Raw genomic sequence first — 19,398 nt, forward strand, 5'->3', positions numbered from 1 at the left:
CTGAACTACCTAACTCTTCCCTAACTATGTCATATTATTTCTCTTCTCCTCCAAGCCGTCTCCCGAGTCCAGTTAGGTTTTCTCCCATCCTCCCTCCTTCCAATTGGTTCCACTTAATGGCATCCAGGACACAATAGTCTTTGCACTGTCCCTGAACAAAGCTGCCTCCTTCCCACTTCCTCCAGTGTTTGTTCTGAGAGTCATCTTCCTTGACTCGTCTGTCCCTCCAGGTCTCACTTTCAGAGTATCTCCATGGTACCCAGCACAATGAGGACCCCACTCACAGGCTGTGAGTACTTCTTGACTGATTAAAAAGAGTAAAGATAATGATGACAGCCAGAGAAAGGATAACATTTATCCTGTCACTGATGACAATCAGCTGGTGACAGCAGCCTATTAGAAATAAAAAGAAGCTTTCTGACATTAATTCCTTTGTTCTTTTTCATTTCAGTTTATTTTGCATGAAAATGAAGAGTTTAAATTAATCTGCATTTTCGCTTTTTCCTAGGTCGCTTATACTCATTCTCTTTTCTGTACACCATGTATATGGGGTAAGTACATTAATTAGCTCTGATTGTATGTTGAAAATTCACTTTATTGAATGCATTATTTTTATTATACTTTTAAACAAGTCACTCCCTGGGACTCAGTGTTCTCATCTGTAAATGAAATGTTGGACTAGGTTAACTCTAAGGTTTCTCTTGTATTTTACAGTCAAGACTGCTTACCAAATTGCCCAGGTATTGGGGATTCCTTTATTTTACAACATAACCCTTCCTTAAAAACTTTTTTCAGAGAGGGGCAGAAAGCATCTCGGCCATTTCAGGATTAAATCAAGAAGTATAAGATTAAATATGAACATTTTAACTCTGGAGAAAGATAAGCCTAGAACATTCTGTAATAAGCCCTCTTTTTTTCTATTTCCTCACTAAAGAATCTAAGTTATTAAACCCAATTTCAGACATTTCTGGAAAGTCCCACTATGGGCTGCCTGTAACTCAGGTTGATCTTGAGACAGCTGCACTGGTTGAAATCACTCTAGTAAACACGTCTCTAGCTGTTCATCCTCTCTAGCTTGGAGCCACCCAATCCAATTTCTGTGATTCAAGTTACCATCGGTCTTTTCAAAGCAAATCAAAATAGAAAGTTGCCTCCCATTCTCCTTTTCCTACCAGTCAGAAGCAGAAAGCACATGCATCAAGGAATGAGAAGCCCTTGGTTCTTGGCTCTGCCATTGATTCATCCCTTAACCTATCCAAGCCTCAGTTTTCTCCAAATGAAGTAGGTAGGGATGATAAGACTTGCCCAACTTAGTTCACATGCATTTGAAAGCATCACCTGAATTAATGAATGGAAACACACTGAAATATATGTGTGGGTGGATTTTTTCTATTTCTCTTGCCTGATTTTTCTAAGTTTATTTTTGTATTATATTCTCTTTTTTCCATTAAAAAATTTACAGAGTCCTAAATTTCACTTCCTTTGTTTCTTATGTTCCTTATGAGTGAATATAATTCTGAAACCAAAGATTGTTCTATCCTGGACCCTCCTACTAGCTTGTGGTATTCAGAGAGTCTAGAGATTTCACACACAGAGTGGCTATGCTGTAATTGGGTTTTAAAGGTAGACATGTAAATTGATGCAATATCTATGGAAGGCAATTTGGCATTATCCATCAGGATTTTAAATGCACATACCTGTTGACACAAGAATTTCCCTTTTTGGAATTTATTGTACGTTTATGCTGACTTGTGCATAAAGATAAATGCACAAGAATAATAGTGTTTAGCAAAGAAGGGAAATAACTGTCCATCAATAAGGACTGATTGAACAAGTTATAGTACTTTGTCTGAAGGATAGCCATATGTATTAATTCAGAATGATTTTGAAGACATACAATTAAGTGAAAACAGCAATGTACAGAGAAATATGCCATTTGGGTAAAAAATAAAACAAGGCCGAAATCACCAAAGAGAGAGAGAGTGTGTGTGTGATCATTGTGGCAATATGCTCATAAATGCCAGACACCGATTTGAAGAGAGTGATTGCCTATAGGGGAGGGAACTGGGGGCCAAGGTTGGAAGAGAAAATGTCTTTTCCCATTATATTCTTTTGCACTATTTGAATTTTTATCATGTGCATATGTTATATTTTTTAAAAAAAGAAAATAGAGGTACAAATATAGGACAGATTATTAATCTAGAAACTAATAACTTATTTTCTTGAACTTTCTATGCCTCAAGTATTTGTTTAGAAATATCTGAGATAAAACAGTGACTTTTCCTTTTTTCTCTTTGAAGAAGAGTAACATTGGTTTTTGAGAATGTCAGTGTATTCCCAATGAATATGGTTTATCCTTTGAATGCTGACTTGTCTGTGACATTGTCTTTATCTTCTTTAATGGGTTTCTACAATCTGTTTTTAAGCTTCCTCCTCTATAAATGCCTCCCCCTTTTAAAGTGATGTTTATTGGGATATGTCTAATGTAGAAGAGCTTTGTAGAGACTGAGATGACCTCTTGCTTTTTTCTTTTATTGGTCCAAGTCAAAGCTTTCTATGTGACTATTCTTGTTTCTTTTTTAGAATCTGCTAATCTATTTTAAATTGATTCTTCCCTGAAATGTAATTTTGCTACAAACATCTCAGTGATGCTTGGCACAATTAAGTGAAAAAAAAAATACTATGAAATAACAAACCTGCCCTTATTATCAAGCCATCTAATCAGCTGACCTTCTTTTTCCTCTGGTTATTTTGATATTTCGCTGAACAGAGTGATGTATCCTAACCTCAAATGAACCCAAATGTTCAGACTAGTTACTCTGAGTGCTTTCATGCTCTCCCGACCTGGGCCTGGGTATTTAATTTTTTTTTTACCTTATCATAGTTTTGAACTTAATGTTTCTGCATTCATAGATAACAATGTTATTCAAAACTCAAGAGGCATATATTTTAGAAACTTCAAATGTCTTTTTTTAGATTAAATTATCTAATTGCTTAGCTCTTGTCAAGGTTCAAATTCTTGTATACTTTCAATGACCCATAAGAGTTTTGTTTATAAAGATGTCTTTTTAATTAATGCTTAAGGTAAAGATATTTTCTTTTGGATTGTATCTGAGCCTATTTTTCCAGGGGAAAAAAGGTCTAAATTGTGTGATTGAAAAGAAAAAGACATAGTGGATAGACTCCTTCCCCTCTCATGTCCATATATATGTATACATGTGTATATATTCATATATACACATACATATTCATATATATTCACATACATACCTAGGTACATACCTATGTATATAGTATGTGTATGAATCTCTCTCTCTATATATATACATATATGTTTTCCATCAGAACTATAAATATTGGTTCAACTACTTTATGTTTCCCCATTATACATTGGTCCAAAGGCTTAAGTGTATAGCCTTGAGACTAAAAAGATCTATCAATTATAGAAATGTGTGGTTAATACATACACGTTGCTGTGAGAGCTGGATGAGGCAAGACCATGAACGAGGCAGGGTTTATCCCTGATGCCTTTCTGATATTCCCATCCACACCCTCAGCTCCTAGCATCTAGAGCTGCCTTTACTACCTCTCCCTCCCGACCGGTAGCCCCCGTCTATGAATGAACGCTCGGTGCTCATTTTCACTGCTGGTGCATCATGGTGGCTCTTTGTCGTGAAGGGATCTACTTGTGGAAACAGTTACTCTGGGGACTATAGTTTCATATTGAAGTGACTGGTGACTCTGGATATAGATAATAAGGATTTGTGAGAACAAGGGGCTGACTCTCCCCAAAGGGGCACATGTGTGTGTGTGCTTGTGTACACATGTTTGTGTGTTTGGAGGAAGCATTCAAGTCAAGAAAATATGTGAGTGTGGAATAACTCTTTAAAGAGAGTGTTGAAGAAAAGTTAGCTGAAAGTGGGGAAAGGGCCCAAATTATTCAAGTCCAGGAGCTTTCTGGTTGAGAGACACATTAGAGGAACCCTCTTGGAGTATCAGCAAATTGTAGGAAGAACAATTTTAACCTGCAGTCCAAGGCTGTGACTGGAACTTTGACCCAGAAGGAACCTGATGATCTTGGAGGTAAAGCAAGAGGGTCCTGACAAAAAAGCCAAGCTTCTAATTTAAATTAGGCACCATTGTGTACTTGCTGGTTTTCCTAACCATATAGTTTACACTCTAAGACTGTTCATAACTTAGTAAACGAAGTGTTACCAGGAAAGAGAAATGGGAGAAGGTTGTGGTTAAAGCAAAGTGGTTTCAGAAGGAGGCTTTAAAAAAAAATCCTAGCTCACATAAACTTTTATTTGGCTCACATAATCAACCTTTTTATTGTCAAGCCACCTTGTAAGTTCGTTGCCTTTTTATATATCAATATTAGTCTTTTCTTTTCACAGATTCAGAGGTAAAGGTGTACTGGGGAGTTCTCATGAGTTAGGTAAACCAGAGAGCCCGTCACGATGTATGTATCATGTACCCAGCTAAGTGATGAATATCGATATACTAAATCAGATGCTTCACCTTCCAGAGTGGAAAGAAGTTTACTGGCCCTTGTGGAGGAAGAGATTGCTCTGTTTGCCAGTGTTTTCCTGAAAAGGGGTCTCGGGTAAGTGACGTAAAAACCAACACGGACAGCAGGGGAGAGGGAAATGGGGAATTACTAATCAGAGGGTGTAAAGTTTCAGTTAAGCAAGATGAATAAGCCCTAGAGATCTGCTCTGCAACATTCTACCCATAGTCAACAATAATGTATTGTTCGCTTAAAAATTTGTTGAGAGAGTTGATCTCATGTTAAGTGTTCTTATCACAATAAAATAAAATAAAAAAAAAAACAACGTGAACAGCATCCTGAATTTGGAGCTATTGCGATTATTTCACATTAAGTAGTCCCAGATTCTTAGTGTGTTCTGGAAGGTGGTGATGTTTACATCTTTTACAGTCAAAGTTCTGTACACGCTGATAAGCAATCCCAATTATATTAGACTGTGTGTCAAGCTTATAAGATAGTCTGGGAAGCAGTTTTATACAATGTTTTACACAACACTAGTGTTGGGAATTGCCCTATGCAGAAAGGGTCCTGGTGCCAAATGGTACGTACTGGGTTGCCATCTTGATATTCATGTCGCATATCAGCCTTTTAAAGGCTCTAAGTCCTGAAGTGAGAAAAAGAAAAAAAAAAAGCCTGTTTAACTTTGTTTAAAGCAGTGTTTCCACTTTTTCCAGACATTTGACCATAAGACTCTTTTCTGGATAACACCTTTTGAAATCCTGCGGAATAGTGTTCTGTAATCAAAGCCATAGCTGCATTTATTGCGTGCCTCTTACGTGCCAGGCACTGTTCTATGTGCTCAAAATGCTTTAGCTCACTGACTCCTCACAAGAACTCTCTTATCATCTTATTGTACTGACTTTGCAGTGCCGAAGACGGAAGCACAGAGCAATTTGGTGTCTTGCTCAAGTCCACCCCGGTGCTCTTAATGATGACACTAGATTCTCTGTCTTGCAGGGCACAAGTACTCTCTTGGTTACTGTATCTTGGGTCTCTTGAACATTTATGAACCTCTGTCTTGTATTCTGACAGCAGCAGTTGGCAGCCCACTAACTCATTTGTTCTGGAGTATTGGATCAAACAATTCCTTTGATTAAAAATACTCCCACAATCTTACAAGAAGCTTTGGACAATTTTTGAGTCAGATCATCCTTTTGAAATGTGTCCAAATCAATCCTACAGGGCTGTGCATGATGCTGAGAAAGCTCAATTCAGTTAACATCAATCTTCAAGGATGCAGAACGTTACCTTCCTGAGAGAAGGACCATGTATTTCTCCCACAGCATCGCTTTATCCTCACACAGTAGGTGTGCAATATGTATGGGGTACCTTTGTCAAGCTGTTTTCCTGTAAGCATCTACCCTACTGAGCTGAAGTTGTGACAAATCCCCTTCTGCTTAAACTCTTTTGTTTCTTCTTCAATACATCAAAAACTTTGGTGATCAGAATTTATCTTGAGCTTTTTCCAGCCACTTTCATGATACAGTTTAAAAACTGAAGCTGCAAGGAAACAAAGTTAAGACGCTAAAAATTAGCAATCTAAGAAGTGCTTTAGCCTTCTCCATGTAAATGGATACATTATTCAGGAAAAAAAAAATAGCCTGGCTTTTGTGTGAGGTTATTAATATAAACATACTAAGATTGTATAAATAAAAAAAGAAATCAGTGCATCTTAATTTTAAGACCCTTTGAACTTGAGACCCAAGAAAAATGGATTGATCAGCTCTGTGGCCGGAAGGAGACAGAGACACTACAAAACAAAGAGGAACAGTTGCTTGGATAAAGCCAGCTTGATGTGGTCCTCTGGTTGAAATGAGGCTGAGAGTAGTTTTAGCAGGGACATTTGGTGACGTTGAGAGACACTTTTTGTTGTCACAACCGGGTGGAGGGGGAGGCTACTGGCGTCTAGTGGGCTACAGGCTGGAGACGCTGCTCAGCATCCTACAATATACAGGACGGTCCTCAAATGCCAATAAAGCCGAGACTCAGAAACCCTGCTCTAATCCTACAACAGCTCTGTGAGGCCGGTATGATTATTATTTCCATCCATCAATACAAGGAACTCGAATTTCCAAGAGTTTTAAATATCTTGCTAGTATGTGCAAGAGGCAGGAACCACACCCTCATATCTGGCTTCAATCCCAGCATTTACCCTGTGAGCATGAGAAGGTGGTTACACCGAGGTTCAAACACCAGGTTTTAGTCATAACTTTGTGAACTTGGTGGACACTTTAACCTCCCCAGGCCTGGGTTTCCTCCTATTTACGCCATTGGTCCTTTCCCTTCTGTTTCCTTGGGCCTCGTAGAGGGTACAGTTTGCGTCCTATAACTGTCTTAAGGCGCCACGGGTTATGGGGGCCCTCGGCAGATGGCACTCTGCCATCTGTGTCCCTGTTTCTGGGCGGTCAGGGAGAGCTGTGTGTGGAACACCGGTCAACCTCTGCCCTTCCCGAGACACATGGGTCCCCTGTGAAGGCTGCAAGTTGATGTTGACCTTGTCCAGCTGGAAATTGGGTGGCGTGGCTTGTGCATACTGGGAGGTGGTTTGGAAGGCGGGAGCTCCCAAGCCCTCAGCAGCCGCCAGCTCTCATACCATCTCTTGAGCTGCAGTGACAGCTCAAAGTGGACTATAAAAATAGGAATACACCAAATTCTGGAGGGTTGAGCATCTGCCTGAGGCGGCACAGCCCATTAGTGGCATAGCCAGGCATTCCTAAGAAGGAAATTATTATGTGCTCTCTTAGGCTTAATGCCTTAATGCCTTAAAGGCTTCATGCCTGAGAGAGTAGTGTGTTCAAGCTCCAAATTAAAACTGCTGTCTCTAAAGCGAGTGTTGGGAAGCCAGGCTGGCCCCACGCTGTAGAATGACTGTGGTCAGGGTTTCATCGGGAGCCTGAAGCTAGAGTCTGAGGAGGAGCTGGGCTGTATCTAAGGCAGGGGACCATGGGTGGCTCCTTCAGTGCCGACAGGACGAAGCTCAGCCTCACCAATGAACCATTGGAGGCCCACGGTCTGGCCTCAACTCGTGTTTTCGTCAGTCATCACTGTTAATTCCCCTTCAGCCATCTCCAGCTGCATCCGTTGGCCCCCTCACTCTCCCTTGAGCATCATCTGAGTATCCCCACCCCTCATCCTTTTCTGGAGTGCCTTCCCACTTCCACTCTGCCTCCGTCTTTCCTGCCCTCCCCAAAGAGGCTCAGCGGAGACGCCAGCCCCCACAAAGCCTCCTGCTTATCCCAGGCAGCGCTGATGCCCCCTGGTGGAATCTGGTTCCCTCTCCTGGGACTTTTCCCTCCCTGGCCTGCAGCTCTGTTTAGGTTTGCATGTGGATGTGCCCAACCGTCTTGATTAGATATAAGTACACACTTCTGCAAGGTGGTCGTGCGGGCACATGTGAAATGTTTACGCTGGCTCCTGGCCCAGAGTGGACACTCAAGAAATCTAAGTTGCCTACCTTTGTTTCTCCCCTTTGAGAAGTGGGGTCAATTTTTGGTGCTTCTTTGAGATGATCACAGTAGATGGCACCTAATAGGTAGTTAATACACATAAATCAGTAAGTTAAAATTCAGACTCCAGGGGCTGGCCCCATGGCGTAGTGGTTACGTCCGGCGAGCTCTGCTTCAGCGGCCCAGGTTCACGAGTTTGGATCCCAGGTGTGGAGCTACATCACTCGTCAAGCCACGCTGCAGTGGCAACCCACGTACAAAATAGAGGAAGAATGGCACAGATGTTCACTCAGGGCTAATCTTCCTCAAGCAAAAAAGAGGAAGATTGCAACAGATGTTAATTCAGAGCAAAATCTTCCTCACCAAAAATAAAAAAATAAAAAAAATTCAGACTCCAGCCTGGACAGGTTTGGGGAGGCTGAGCTGGTAGCCAGGGCAGCATGCAGCACACGTGGAGGGATACCTGCCATATCCTAGAGAAAGGGGAACAGAATTAGCAGGAGTCTCTCTCCCAGTCTTGCCCCCCCCACTACACAGCCTTTCAACCTGTTATTAAATGAGCAGTCTCACACAGTTCAAATTCCCCTGTGAATCTCAGGTAGGGCAGAAGTAAGTACTTTGAGCAGCAGCAACAAAAACGACTATTGCTGCATTTGGAACTTTTAAGGGTTCAATAGTATCTTGGAAAGAGCTGGAGTCTCAGGACTTAGCCCTTTGGTCTCTTTTGGGTTTACCCCTTTGGTCTCTTTTGGGTTCAGAGCCCTCACCTGGGAAATAAGGGTTTGGATGAGAGGGCTGGTCCTGTCCCTCCCAGCACTAACAGCCTATGGTTCTGTGATACAGGGCGTGGCTCTTCACATACGACAGCTAGATAATTGTCTTCCGAAGTATTCCAAAATTCCCTAACATTTCCCCAAACCTCATTATAATCCCTCTTTGAGGATGGGAGGAGGTGGCGTTGGGCAGGATTTTAAATTATTCATCATCAATTTCAAGGGAGGAATCTCTTTTTTTTTTTTTTTTTAAGGGAACCAGTTTTGTTTTCTTTTTTGTGAGGAAGATCAGCCCTGAGCTAACATCCATGCTAATCCTCCTCTTTTTGCTGAGGAAGACCAGCTCTGCGCTAACTAACATCTATTGCCAATCCTCCTCCTTCTTTTTTTCCCCAAAGCCCCAGTAGATAGTTGTATGTCATAGTTGCACATCCTTCTAGTTGCTGTATGTGGGACATGGCCTCAGCATGGCCGGAGAAGCAGTGCGTCGGTGCGCGCCTGGGATCCAAACCTGGGCCGCCAGTAGCAGAGCGCGAGCACTTAACCACTAAGCCACGGGGCCGGGCCTCCACGTTTTTGATGGTTGTCTCCTTGCAGGGAAAATTATGTGTGTTTATAGACTAGGATGGGACCTTTTATAAATTCTGCTTTAGTAACTAGCAAGATAATAAAGATACCTCCCATAGTTTTTTCTAGAATAAAATATATCCATATTGTTTTCCATTTAAGGGAGTCTAGCAACTGTTAAGTCAATGGAATTTTACAGTTCGGTGGTTTTATATACAAGGAGGAGAAATGTCTTAAAACTCAAGATCTGTCTTAGATTTTTTGGTTTGAAAACTAAAATCCCACATTGGCAATTGAGTCTTTCCTTTGGGAATTTTAAATCACTAAAAAATGTATAAATATTTTTCCTGCAATCTCATTCATTTGTTCCTGATGCTCCTAAGGGCCTGCATTCCATGATAAAAAAGGAATTTACCTGGGAAATTTTAATTACTGCTAACATTTTTCATATCATTAAATTATTTGCACACAAAGTTCTAGAACTTAATCTCTTCATCACTCATACAGCTGTATTCTAGCACACATTATAACTATAGCCTGATAAATGGTTCAGAGCAATCATTCTTATGCCCCAAAGTTCACATAAGTCAATTATGTTATATTTTGATGTAAGTAAGTTCCAATGGCAACTGAGAAGTTGGCAAATTTAGTCTTTCACCAGCCCCTTAGATTTTTGGTTTTGCTTTCTTCTTTTTCTTGCTATGTCTTTCTCCTCCAAGAACTAACTCCCTAACTCATTTTGTCTCTGTTGGAGAATTCTCTGATAAATGAAGTGCTGCCTGAGGGGACAGACTCCGGTGCCTTCAGGGGACAGCAGGCAACCTGAGTGAGGGGGGGCGGGGATAGGACAGTTGGCTTTGGGGACAGACCACGGGGAGCTAGACAACCCATTTGTCATGTAAAGGAATCAGAATTCAGAATTGTGAAGAAACACAGTGCCTAAGAATTAAAACAAATTTCCTGGTAGAATTCAGCCCACCAGCTGCCAGTTTACAATTCTGGCTTAGCTTGTTAAAGTCTTCCCTCTGTCAGAATATTAACCTTGCTATATATATATTTTTTTTTTGGTGAGGAAGAGTCACTCTGAGCTAACATCTGTGCCAGTCTTCCTCTATTTTGTATGTAGGTCGCCAACATAGCATAGTGTGATGAGTGGTGTAGGTCTTCCCCCGGGGATCCGAACCTGGGAACCCAGGCCACGGAAGCGGAGCATGCTGGACTTAGCCACTAGGGGCTGGCCCCTTAACTTTGATTTTTGAAGAATGAAAACTTGCAAAAGTTAAAAGAAGGAATCTTCAGTTGTAGGATTTCTTATGCAGGTGCTTGAGGAAATACTTCTGAACAGGGCGTGGGGGTCTGGGGGCAGAGGGAGGAGACATGTCTATCATTTCATACTATTTGGCCTATTATTAACCACAGCGGTAGAAGAAGTGTTAGTAGCTGATATCTATATAGAAGAATAACTCCAACTAGCTAACATGGCTCTCAGTAGGCTGACACGTCTCTTTCTTTAAATCTAGCATTTGTGCTTGACAAAGAAGGAGAGAAAACCAGCTTATATTTGCCTACTCTGTTCTAAAATGTATTATTTTCCAAACAGGCCAAGTGTCCACAACCTCGCTGGGGAATCCTAGTTGCAGTTTGGGTCTGAAGGTAGATTATGGCGTGTCTGCACTAATCAGTCACCTCATTAAATTGCCAGCGATTTGCAGGGGAGCCTTTGGTCTCCTCCTGTGGAGTTCAATTCCATAGCAATGATGATTGCTGAGCTCTGCGACCCGGCGTCCACCAGGCCAGGCTGGCGCAGAGCTCAGCAAATGTGGGACTCTGCTGAACTTGGGAGGATCAAGGTCATCACCAAAGGGAAGGCAGCCTTGTCGGTGGTGAGAAATATGGTGTCTCCCAAACCAGGGCGTGTCCCTATAGGAAAATAGGAAGCCGTGTTTGTGACTCTAAGAACAACTCTCTAGGGCAAGAGTAACATCCCACTAAATTAGCTGAATTACGGCGTTTTTAGGAAAGAAAAAGGTAATTCTCCTTCCAAACACCATTTTCAATAAGTTGCCAAGAGATCCACAGGGAGACAGCTGTGTCTCCAAGTTCCTCATTTTTTCACTCCTCTGTCGTACAATCTTATCTGCAGTTCATTCAGCAAATAACCATTCATTCCCTCCATTCATTCAGAAAATAGCTGTTGGGCATTCGCTCTGTGCCAGGCATATGAGGCTGTGAGGCCTCAGTGATAATGAAGAAAGTCCCCGCAGCCTGGAGCTCTCAGTCCAGCAGGAGAGATGGTGATTCACCCTTCAGCAATTATTTCTGGGGCCTGGTGAGCACCACACACTGTTCTAGATGCTTGGGATGCGTTGGGGAAAAAAAAGACAAAGATCCTTTCTCCCTCCCTGGGTGGATAATTTGCTGCCCTAGCTTGGTTTTGCATAGGAGCCCCAGTGTGTGTATGGGGGGGGCGGAGGGGGTGCAGAGGGAGCTGTCCACTTCAGCTGGACCTGGTGGAATCAGAGACCACCTAGCAACAGCCTGAGAGAAACATGTCGTGTTAGTTCCTAGGGCTGCTGTAACAAATTATCACACACTTGGTGGCTTAAACCAACAGAAATTCATTTTCTCACCCATTCTAGAGGCCAGAAGTCCAAAAGCAAGGGCATTGCGTACTCCCTTTATAATAGGCAATAGGGGAGAATCTGTTCCATGCCTCTTCCCATTTCTGGTGGCTGCCGGTGTTTCTTGGCTTGTGGCCACATCACTCCCATCTCTGCCTCCATCTTCACATTGCTTTTTCCTCTGTGTGTCTGTATCAGATCTTCCTCTGTACATGTAATGACACTGAGGGCGCATGTGGGTAATCCAAGATAAACTCCTCCTCTCAAGATCCTTAACTTTCTCGCATCTTTTGCTGTCCAAGTTGATACCCACAGGTTCCAGGGGTTAGGACATGGACATATCTTTTTGTGGCCACCATTTAGTCCACTGCAAGTGTTTGGGCAGAAAGAACAGCCTCTCCTCAGCCCCCGACGCAGGAAGGAGACGGGCTGGCATGTTTGAGGGACTGCAAGATGGGCAGGAAGGTTTGATCCTAGTAGGTGAGGAGCAAGTGGCATGAGATGCACCTGAAAAAGCAGAACAGGTTCTCCTGGATAATAAGGAAGGCTTTGAATGATCTTAAGAAGGGTGGAAGCAGGTTGACTTTACGTTATGAGAAGATTGTTCTGGTTGTTGTTTGGAGAACATAGTGGAGGGACAGCAACCTCTTAGGAGGCCACCACTGGTGGGATGTCATGGTGGCTTAGCAAGTGGGTGAGTGTAGAGGAGGGGGATGGGTGTCAGGAATATTCAGGAGGCAGAATTGACAGGAACGAGAGGGAGGCTGCATGTGGGAGGGTTGGAGGTAGGCTGTTAGAGGCAGGCAGGAGCACTCCCAGGTGAGGCGTGAACAGCTGCGTGGACAGTGGTGTATGGCCCAGGAGCACATCTAGGGGGATGGTCATGAGTCCACGAGTCCAGTTTTGGACCGTGGAGCTTGAGGTCAGTTGGATATGTGGCCAGAGCTCAGAAGAGAGGTCTGGGCTCGGGAGGGAAATGGAGGGGTTGTTCAGTGATCGACCCCACGGAAATGGAGGAGTTTGCCCAAGAGAAAGTGAGAAGAGGCCAGGGAAACCCTGAGGAGCTGCAGGAGAATCCTCCCACCAGGAGGAAGGAGAGCCAGCCCAGAAGACACAGGTCGGAGGAAAACACAGAGAGGGCAAGGGGCAGGGAGACTAGGAGAATAGAGCGAGGAAGAAGGAGGGAGGGTCAGCTGGATTCTCGCGCCTCAGGGAGCCTACCACGAGCTCTCAGCACTGCCTCGTTCAGTTCCCACAGCAGGTGTATGATGTTGGGCTGACGTTATGCCATCTTTAAAAATGGGAAAACCGCTCTTGGATGACCTGGTCCAAGGGATGACCGTATTGTTCAGCGGCAAAGCCATGTCTTGTGGTTCTCGGTGCGATATTCTCTCCACAGCACCATGCTGCCTCTTAAGAACACAGCTGAAAATCCCTGGTCAGTGTTACTCCAGGCTAAATTGACCAATTTATCCCCTCATTAACAAGTGAGGTGGACTTCAGGTACAAGAAAAGTGCTGTCTCCTTGCACTGTCTACTCTAACACCTTTTTGTTATTTATTTTCATAACCCTTCCTGATATCCAACGGTTTTTTCCTCCTTAATAGGGGAAGACTCTGGAGGCACCAGCTAAAGGATTTATGGTGCACCTTGAGTCCTGTTTGAGGGTTTAAGTGATGTTATAGTGCCACCTAGTGGCAAATCATTGAATTACGGTCAAGCATTAAAAAGGGTGAAAGAGTGCTGCTAAATGCTTCTTTGTTAATTTTTCCTATAGAAGCCTTAATCTATTCAGCATTCCATGAGTATGTGTCTAGAATTTATACTGTGCAAGGCAGTGGCCAACTGCATTAATAAAAATGCACGTGGATCCCTGACCTCAAAGATCTTACTAGAAGACATCACCCCAAGCAGATACTAATTAAAGTAGCATGCACAAAACAATAATGAAAAATAGATGATGAGTCTATCTAGGTGTTAATTGTTTTAGGGAGGATATGAGAGTTTGTAGGAGAAAGATTGGTAAGGACTGGGGTAAAAAGGGAAGCAGCAACTTCGAAGTCAGAGGAGCTGAGTTCGAATCTCTGCTTCCCCAGCTGATAGCTGAGTGGCTGTGGGTCACTTGCTTCATGTCTCTGAGCCTCGTTTGGGAATAAAGAAGTAGATACAGGGATGACTTTCTGCTTTATGGATGTAAGGATTCCATGAGAAGACTGTTGAGTGCCATGTCAGTGCCTAGAACAGAGTAAGTACTCAGTGAATAGTCATGGTTATAATTATCACCATCATCATCGCTTTGATTGGAAGAAGGTAGAATTTGAACCACAGGTGGAGAAAGGCTGCTATGGCTTCAGGCAAACAGAAGATACAAGTGTGTTTGGAGCAGAGGGTGTAGCTGTGGACATCACAGGGAATAGGGTTGGCTGGGTGGTGGGAGGTAGACTGTACCCACTGCAGGTGTTGATGAGAGCAGTGACTCAGGGAAGGTAAGACTGAAGATGAGTTGACGGTTGTATGTGGGAGTGGGGAGAAGATGGGGGCTAAGGAAGCGAGGGACGCTGGTGCTTGGATAACCCACATGAGATGAGGAGACCATGACCCAGGTCTCCGCAGTGGGGAGAAAGTGAGACAGACATGAGATTTAATTCAAAGAAAGATGTGATAGACTTGGTCAGGGGGTGGACATGGAGAATGAGGGACAGAGGGTGAGCCAAGCTGACAGCTGGGGGGTGAGCTTACATGATGGAAAGGACGAAGTTGCCATCCTCTGGGTCAGAGAAGAAGATGGCGGGGAAACCAGTTTGGGGGTGATGAGCTCAACTTCTGACATGATAAGTGTGAATTAACAGGGGAAGAAGATTCAAGAAGGTTTCTAAAAACAGAGATATAGGAAGGGACTAGAAAATTAGATTTGAGAATCACAAAAATGGAGATCTTTAATTAATTTGATGAATTCTATCATTTTCTAAAAAAACTTCATAAAAGAACATAGAGTACATTGAGATAAATTTTTAAAAGTTTAAAAATAAGATGAGTCTGGAAGCAATTGAAATGTCCCTGCAGGCGTGGTGTGAGTGAGTGTGGTTTAGTGGAGGGACCCTCCACTCTGCCAGGCTGGGGCAGCGGAAGAGGAGAGCTTTTGGAGAGAAACAGACTGGTCTAGGTATGAACTCAAGCTTCCCAGGTATGTGAGTTTGAGTAAGTTATACCCTCTGAAGAGGCTTTGCTCATCTATATGGGGATAATAATCCACATTTCTCAGGGTTGCTGGTTGGATTAAATGAGATAAGTTATGGAGAGTGGCAGGCATACAACCAAGTTTAATAAATAAGCTAATAATTAAGCCTTCCTCTTCCTGCAACACTTCTTTTTGGTGAGGAATATTGTCCCTGAGCTAACATCCATGCCAGTCTTCCTCTATTTTGTTTGTGGGTCTCTGCCACAGCACGGCTGGTGAGCGGTGTAGGTCCGGGACCTGAACCCACAAACCTGGGCTGCCAAAGCAGAGTGCACAGAACTTTAACCACTACACCACTGGGCCAGCCCCTCCTGTGATACTTTTGATGATCAGTGTCATGGTCTTAGGGGCCAATGGCAATTTGGAAATTTCTGTGTAATTAGTATAATAAAAGCATCTTTCTTATTCATTTGTTCATTAATTCATTAATAAATTCATTATAAAAAATTCATTATAAAATAATAAAATATAAAAATTCATTATAAAATACTAAAAATAAATTCATAATAAATTCATTAATAAATGAATGAATGAACATTTATTTATACTGCTTTGCACTGATTCAACTTAGGAAAGAGCAGTTGCAGAAAAAAGTGTGGTTGTACACATATTTGTAGTTGTCTATCTGTAGTTATTTCTCCCAATCCTCATACTGCTAAAATGACAAAGAGTTTCTTAGATTTTTGTCACTCCTGAAGAGTTTGGTCCCTGGGAGAGAGCAGATCAGTGGCAGCACAAGAGGCTGATTTGAAAATTTTGGTTTTAAGAAAAAACATATCCTCTTATCAGTTGTCTCTTCTACCAACTTGTTGTGGAATAAAAATAATTTGATCTTAGCCCTGCTCAAGAGACGTGCCTGACATGGACGATAAACAAGGGACAGAATCCTAAAGGAATGCTCTGGCCTCAGAGGGCTGGGCAGGCGTGTGACTCTGTCCGCTCTAATTGCCTTCATCCTTTATTTGCACAGCTGGCCCGAGAGCCCAGCGCGTTGTAGCCACAGGCAGGAGGGGCATCTAACAGGTCTGATGACACAGTGTCAGCTTGGCCTTTGGGTAGATAGAAAGAGATGACCTGGTGTCTTCCCCTGGCATGCCAAAGTTTCCTCAGCTGTCCAGTTGATTGTCATTTCTGGATTCAGTGAATCTGCTTTCTGACTTCACCGTCTCTCACTGAAAGTCGTAAACCGCAGAGGCAACTCTGTGTACACAGTAGCCAAAAACAAAATTAGGGAAACTACGTCAGAACATCATTCCACCGGACATTTTTTCTTTTTGCTAGTCTGCATCCAGAGTACTAATCCATTGTATATTGTGTTATTGTTCATGGGTGGTGGGTGCATGGTTAGGAGTGAAATATTTCTTTAAACATTTTTTTAAAAGATGCAAAATTTCTATGATTATTTGATGATTCTCTAGTTGTAGAAATGAATTTTATGGCTTGTTATTTATGCCTGTTCATCCTGAATTTTATTCTATTACAGCCCCATAAATAAGTAAGCTCGAATATTTACTTGTAAATAGTTTTTTTTAACTGACTCCTTTTATAGGAAATAATTTAATGAAAATGGAATTATTCTCTACATTGCTGTGGATAAATTATTTACTCAAATTGGGTGAACTAACAATGATTGTTTCAAACATTGGTATGTGGGAAATTTCCGTGAGTAGCTTTCTGAGAGATTTAGTACTGTTATACAAAGTTTAGTGTATTTCTTTTAAAAATTAAAATAGTAAAATACCTGATACTACAAAGAAACAGCACTAAATATAAGACAAACCACCAAGTCTTCCAATGGCCGTAAAAAAGCAGGCATTTAGTGTTTTATGTTAGTTTTTCCACTTGCAAAGTAGAAGTTGTATTTGCTGTTTAATATGGTTGAAATGAAGGGATAACAATGTCTGTGTTACATCTCAGCGACAAAAGACACCAACATGACTGCATTCAGGGCCATTGCTCGCGGTGTGAGGTTATGCTCTGCTCCCACGTCCGTCACATGTCCACATATCTACCATCAGCCAAAGTTCTGGAGATGGCAGTTCAGAGACACAAGAAAGCAGCTCCTTTTCCTCATTTACACACGTCTTCCCTTGGGTGATGGTGTGGAGGGTGCTGATAGTATTATTTTATTATTTATTGTTCTCTGCCTTTCTTACCATCATGACCTTGGACACCTAGACTCTGCCCTCCAGGAGCTCATGGTCCAGTGGGTGTGGGGTTGGGGTGATAAAGAGATGATCACCTTAACAGATGAGAAGCGTTATTACAGGAGCATCTTGGAGAGGCATCTAATTCTGAAGGGAGTGTGTGGGGAGAGCAGGAGAGCGAGGGAGTCTTCCCATGGGAGCATTGAGAGATGACTTGGGGGGAATGGGAGGGACACTTATGGGGCAGGACACCAAAGTCTGTGAAAGAACAGAGCTCATTCAGAAATGACAAGGAAGTCCGTGTCACAGATCCGAGTCAGAGGAGGAGGGAGCAGATGAGGACGAAAAAGGGGGGATCAGTAAGATTTAATAAGGCAAATAACCATTCCTTGTTTTCTTTCTTTTTGAAAGTGTTTTAGATGGCACTTTCTCAGATCAGGAGACATTGCTATAATGAATGGAATTTCATCATGTTTAACCGCTGTGTTAAACATTTCCACTCTTTTTTTTTTTTCTCCCCAAAGTTCCATTAGCTCACTGGATACAACACTGCCTGCCTAAAATGAAACACATTAAAGAGATTTATAGCCAGTTAATTGGCTGTCTCTTTCTCAGTTACCCTTTATGTTCAAAAGTGCATTTTGTTATATTTCTAAATAACACATTATTGTAAGGTACGGCATTCACAAAAGATACTTTGAGGAGTTTTCGTATAAATTACATGCAAGATGAAAACTTAATTCCCAAACTTAATGAAAAAGCAGTTATTTCCTGAGCCTTACATTTAGAAAAAATGGAAGCTTTTAACTTATGTTAATTAAGTAAGTAAGATTAATTAACATAGTTAAAAAAGGTTCGCTGAAGTCATTCTTTATTCTTACTTTTAGATTGTAGTTTAGAATTCGTGCAATATCTAGAGTAAATTGACATGCCCTCAAAATGACCCCAAATGGTTTGTGCCCATATAATTATATTTTATATGTTATTTTTGTCTTTTTTGTAACAAATATTTGTACATTTAAGCTTCCTTGAAAATTCTAAGCTTTTGGTATTTTTATGGATACTCAATAAACAGTAGCTATTATGATGTTGATGAAAAAGCATGAAGAAAAGGGAAAGTACAAATAAAGTGCAATTTTGACTTGTTGTCGACAGTGTTTGCTAAGTCAATACCTTAATGGTGAAAGAGAAACGGTAATTAATCTTTATTATAAAAGTCACGTTTGCTGATGGTAAGACGCTCACAAAACAGGATGTCACATCGCCCAGTCTTGAATTTTCGCTCCTGAGACATGACAATACGCCATTTCTTGTATATCCTTCTAGAAATGTTCATTTATAAACACATATTGAGGGAAAGTGTCCTTTTTTTCTCTACAGCTGGGATCTTATGACATATGGCTTGTTTTTCCACATTTGACAGTGAACTATTTATAATAATAATGTTTAATAACAATAGCTAGCATTATTGTGCCAGGAACTATGTTGAACACTTTACTTGCATTATTCTTTTTATATCCACATGCCACTGACAGATGAAGATGCTGAGGAACAGAGAGGTTAAGAAACGTGCCTGGGGTCACACAGCTAGTAAGCGTGGGCCTGGGCTTCAAATGCAGGGGCCTGACTGCAGAGCCTGGCAGCTCAGTCCCTCTGTTTCTTCCTCATGAGCGTCGCGAGGATGTTGTATGCCAGAGCAGACAGATCTCCTTCACTCTCTTTAATGTCCAAGCCCTATACATTTCCCTCAGGCCCGCACAGTGGTGACTGGCTTGATACTGGACCCTTTGGGTTGCCTTCCCTTCTCTGTGTCACAGCCCTGCTTTCTCACCCCATCTCCTTTGATTCTCAAACAGACCGTGTGCATTGACTCCTTGTCCTGCATTTTGCTTCTGGGCCCCCAGCCTGAGACAGGCTGTGTGCTGTTCCATTGTATGAAGGTACCATAACTTATTCAGTCAGTCTCATTTGGGCAGATTTTCATGGATTTCCAGTTTATCTTGCTATTACAAATAATGTGGTGAATATTCTTGCACTGTTGTCCTTAGACTGGGCAA

General features: G+C 42.1%; 1 protein-coding gene across 1 annotated transcript in view; it reads left to right on the forward strand.

The window, feature by feature from the left end:
* COL4A4 (collagen type IV alpha 4 chain) overlaps positions 1-19,398 on the forward strand; it is a 120,598-nt gene that overhangs the window by 20,405 nt on the left and 80,795 nt on the right. The window contains exons 3-4 of the mRNA XM_087424752.1: positions 509-551; positions 4,529-4,606. Of these exons, the coding sequence (XP_087280878.1) occupies positions 509-551; positions 4,529-4,606 (121 nt within the window). The remainder of the gene's footprint in view (positions 1-508; positions 552-4,528; positions 4,607-19,398) is intronic.

The sequence above is a fragment of the Ceratotherium simum genome, chromosome 37, assembly GCF_057802395.1.
Source record: "Ceratotherium simum simum isolate JZ-2026a chromosome 37, ASM5780239v1, whole genome shotgun sequence".
NCBI classification, from domain to species: domain Eukaryota; kingdom Metazoa; phylum Chordata; class Mammalia; order Perissodactyla; family Rhinocerotidae; genus Ceratotherium; species Ceratotherium simum.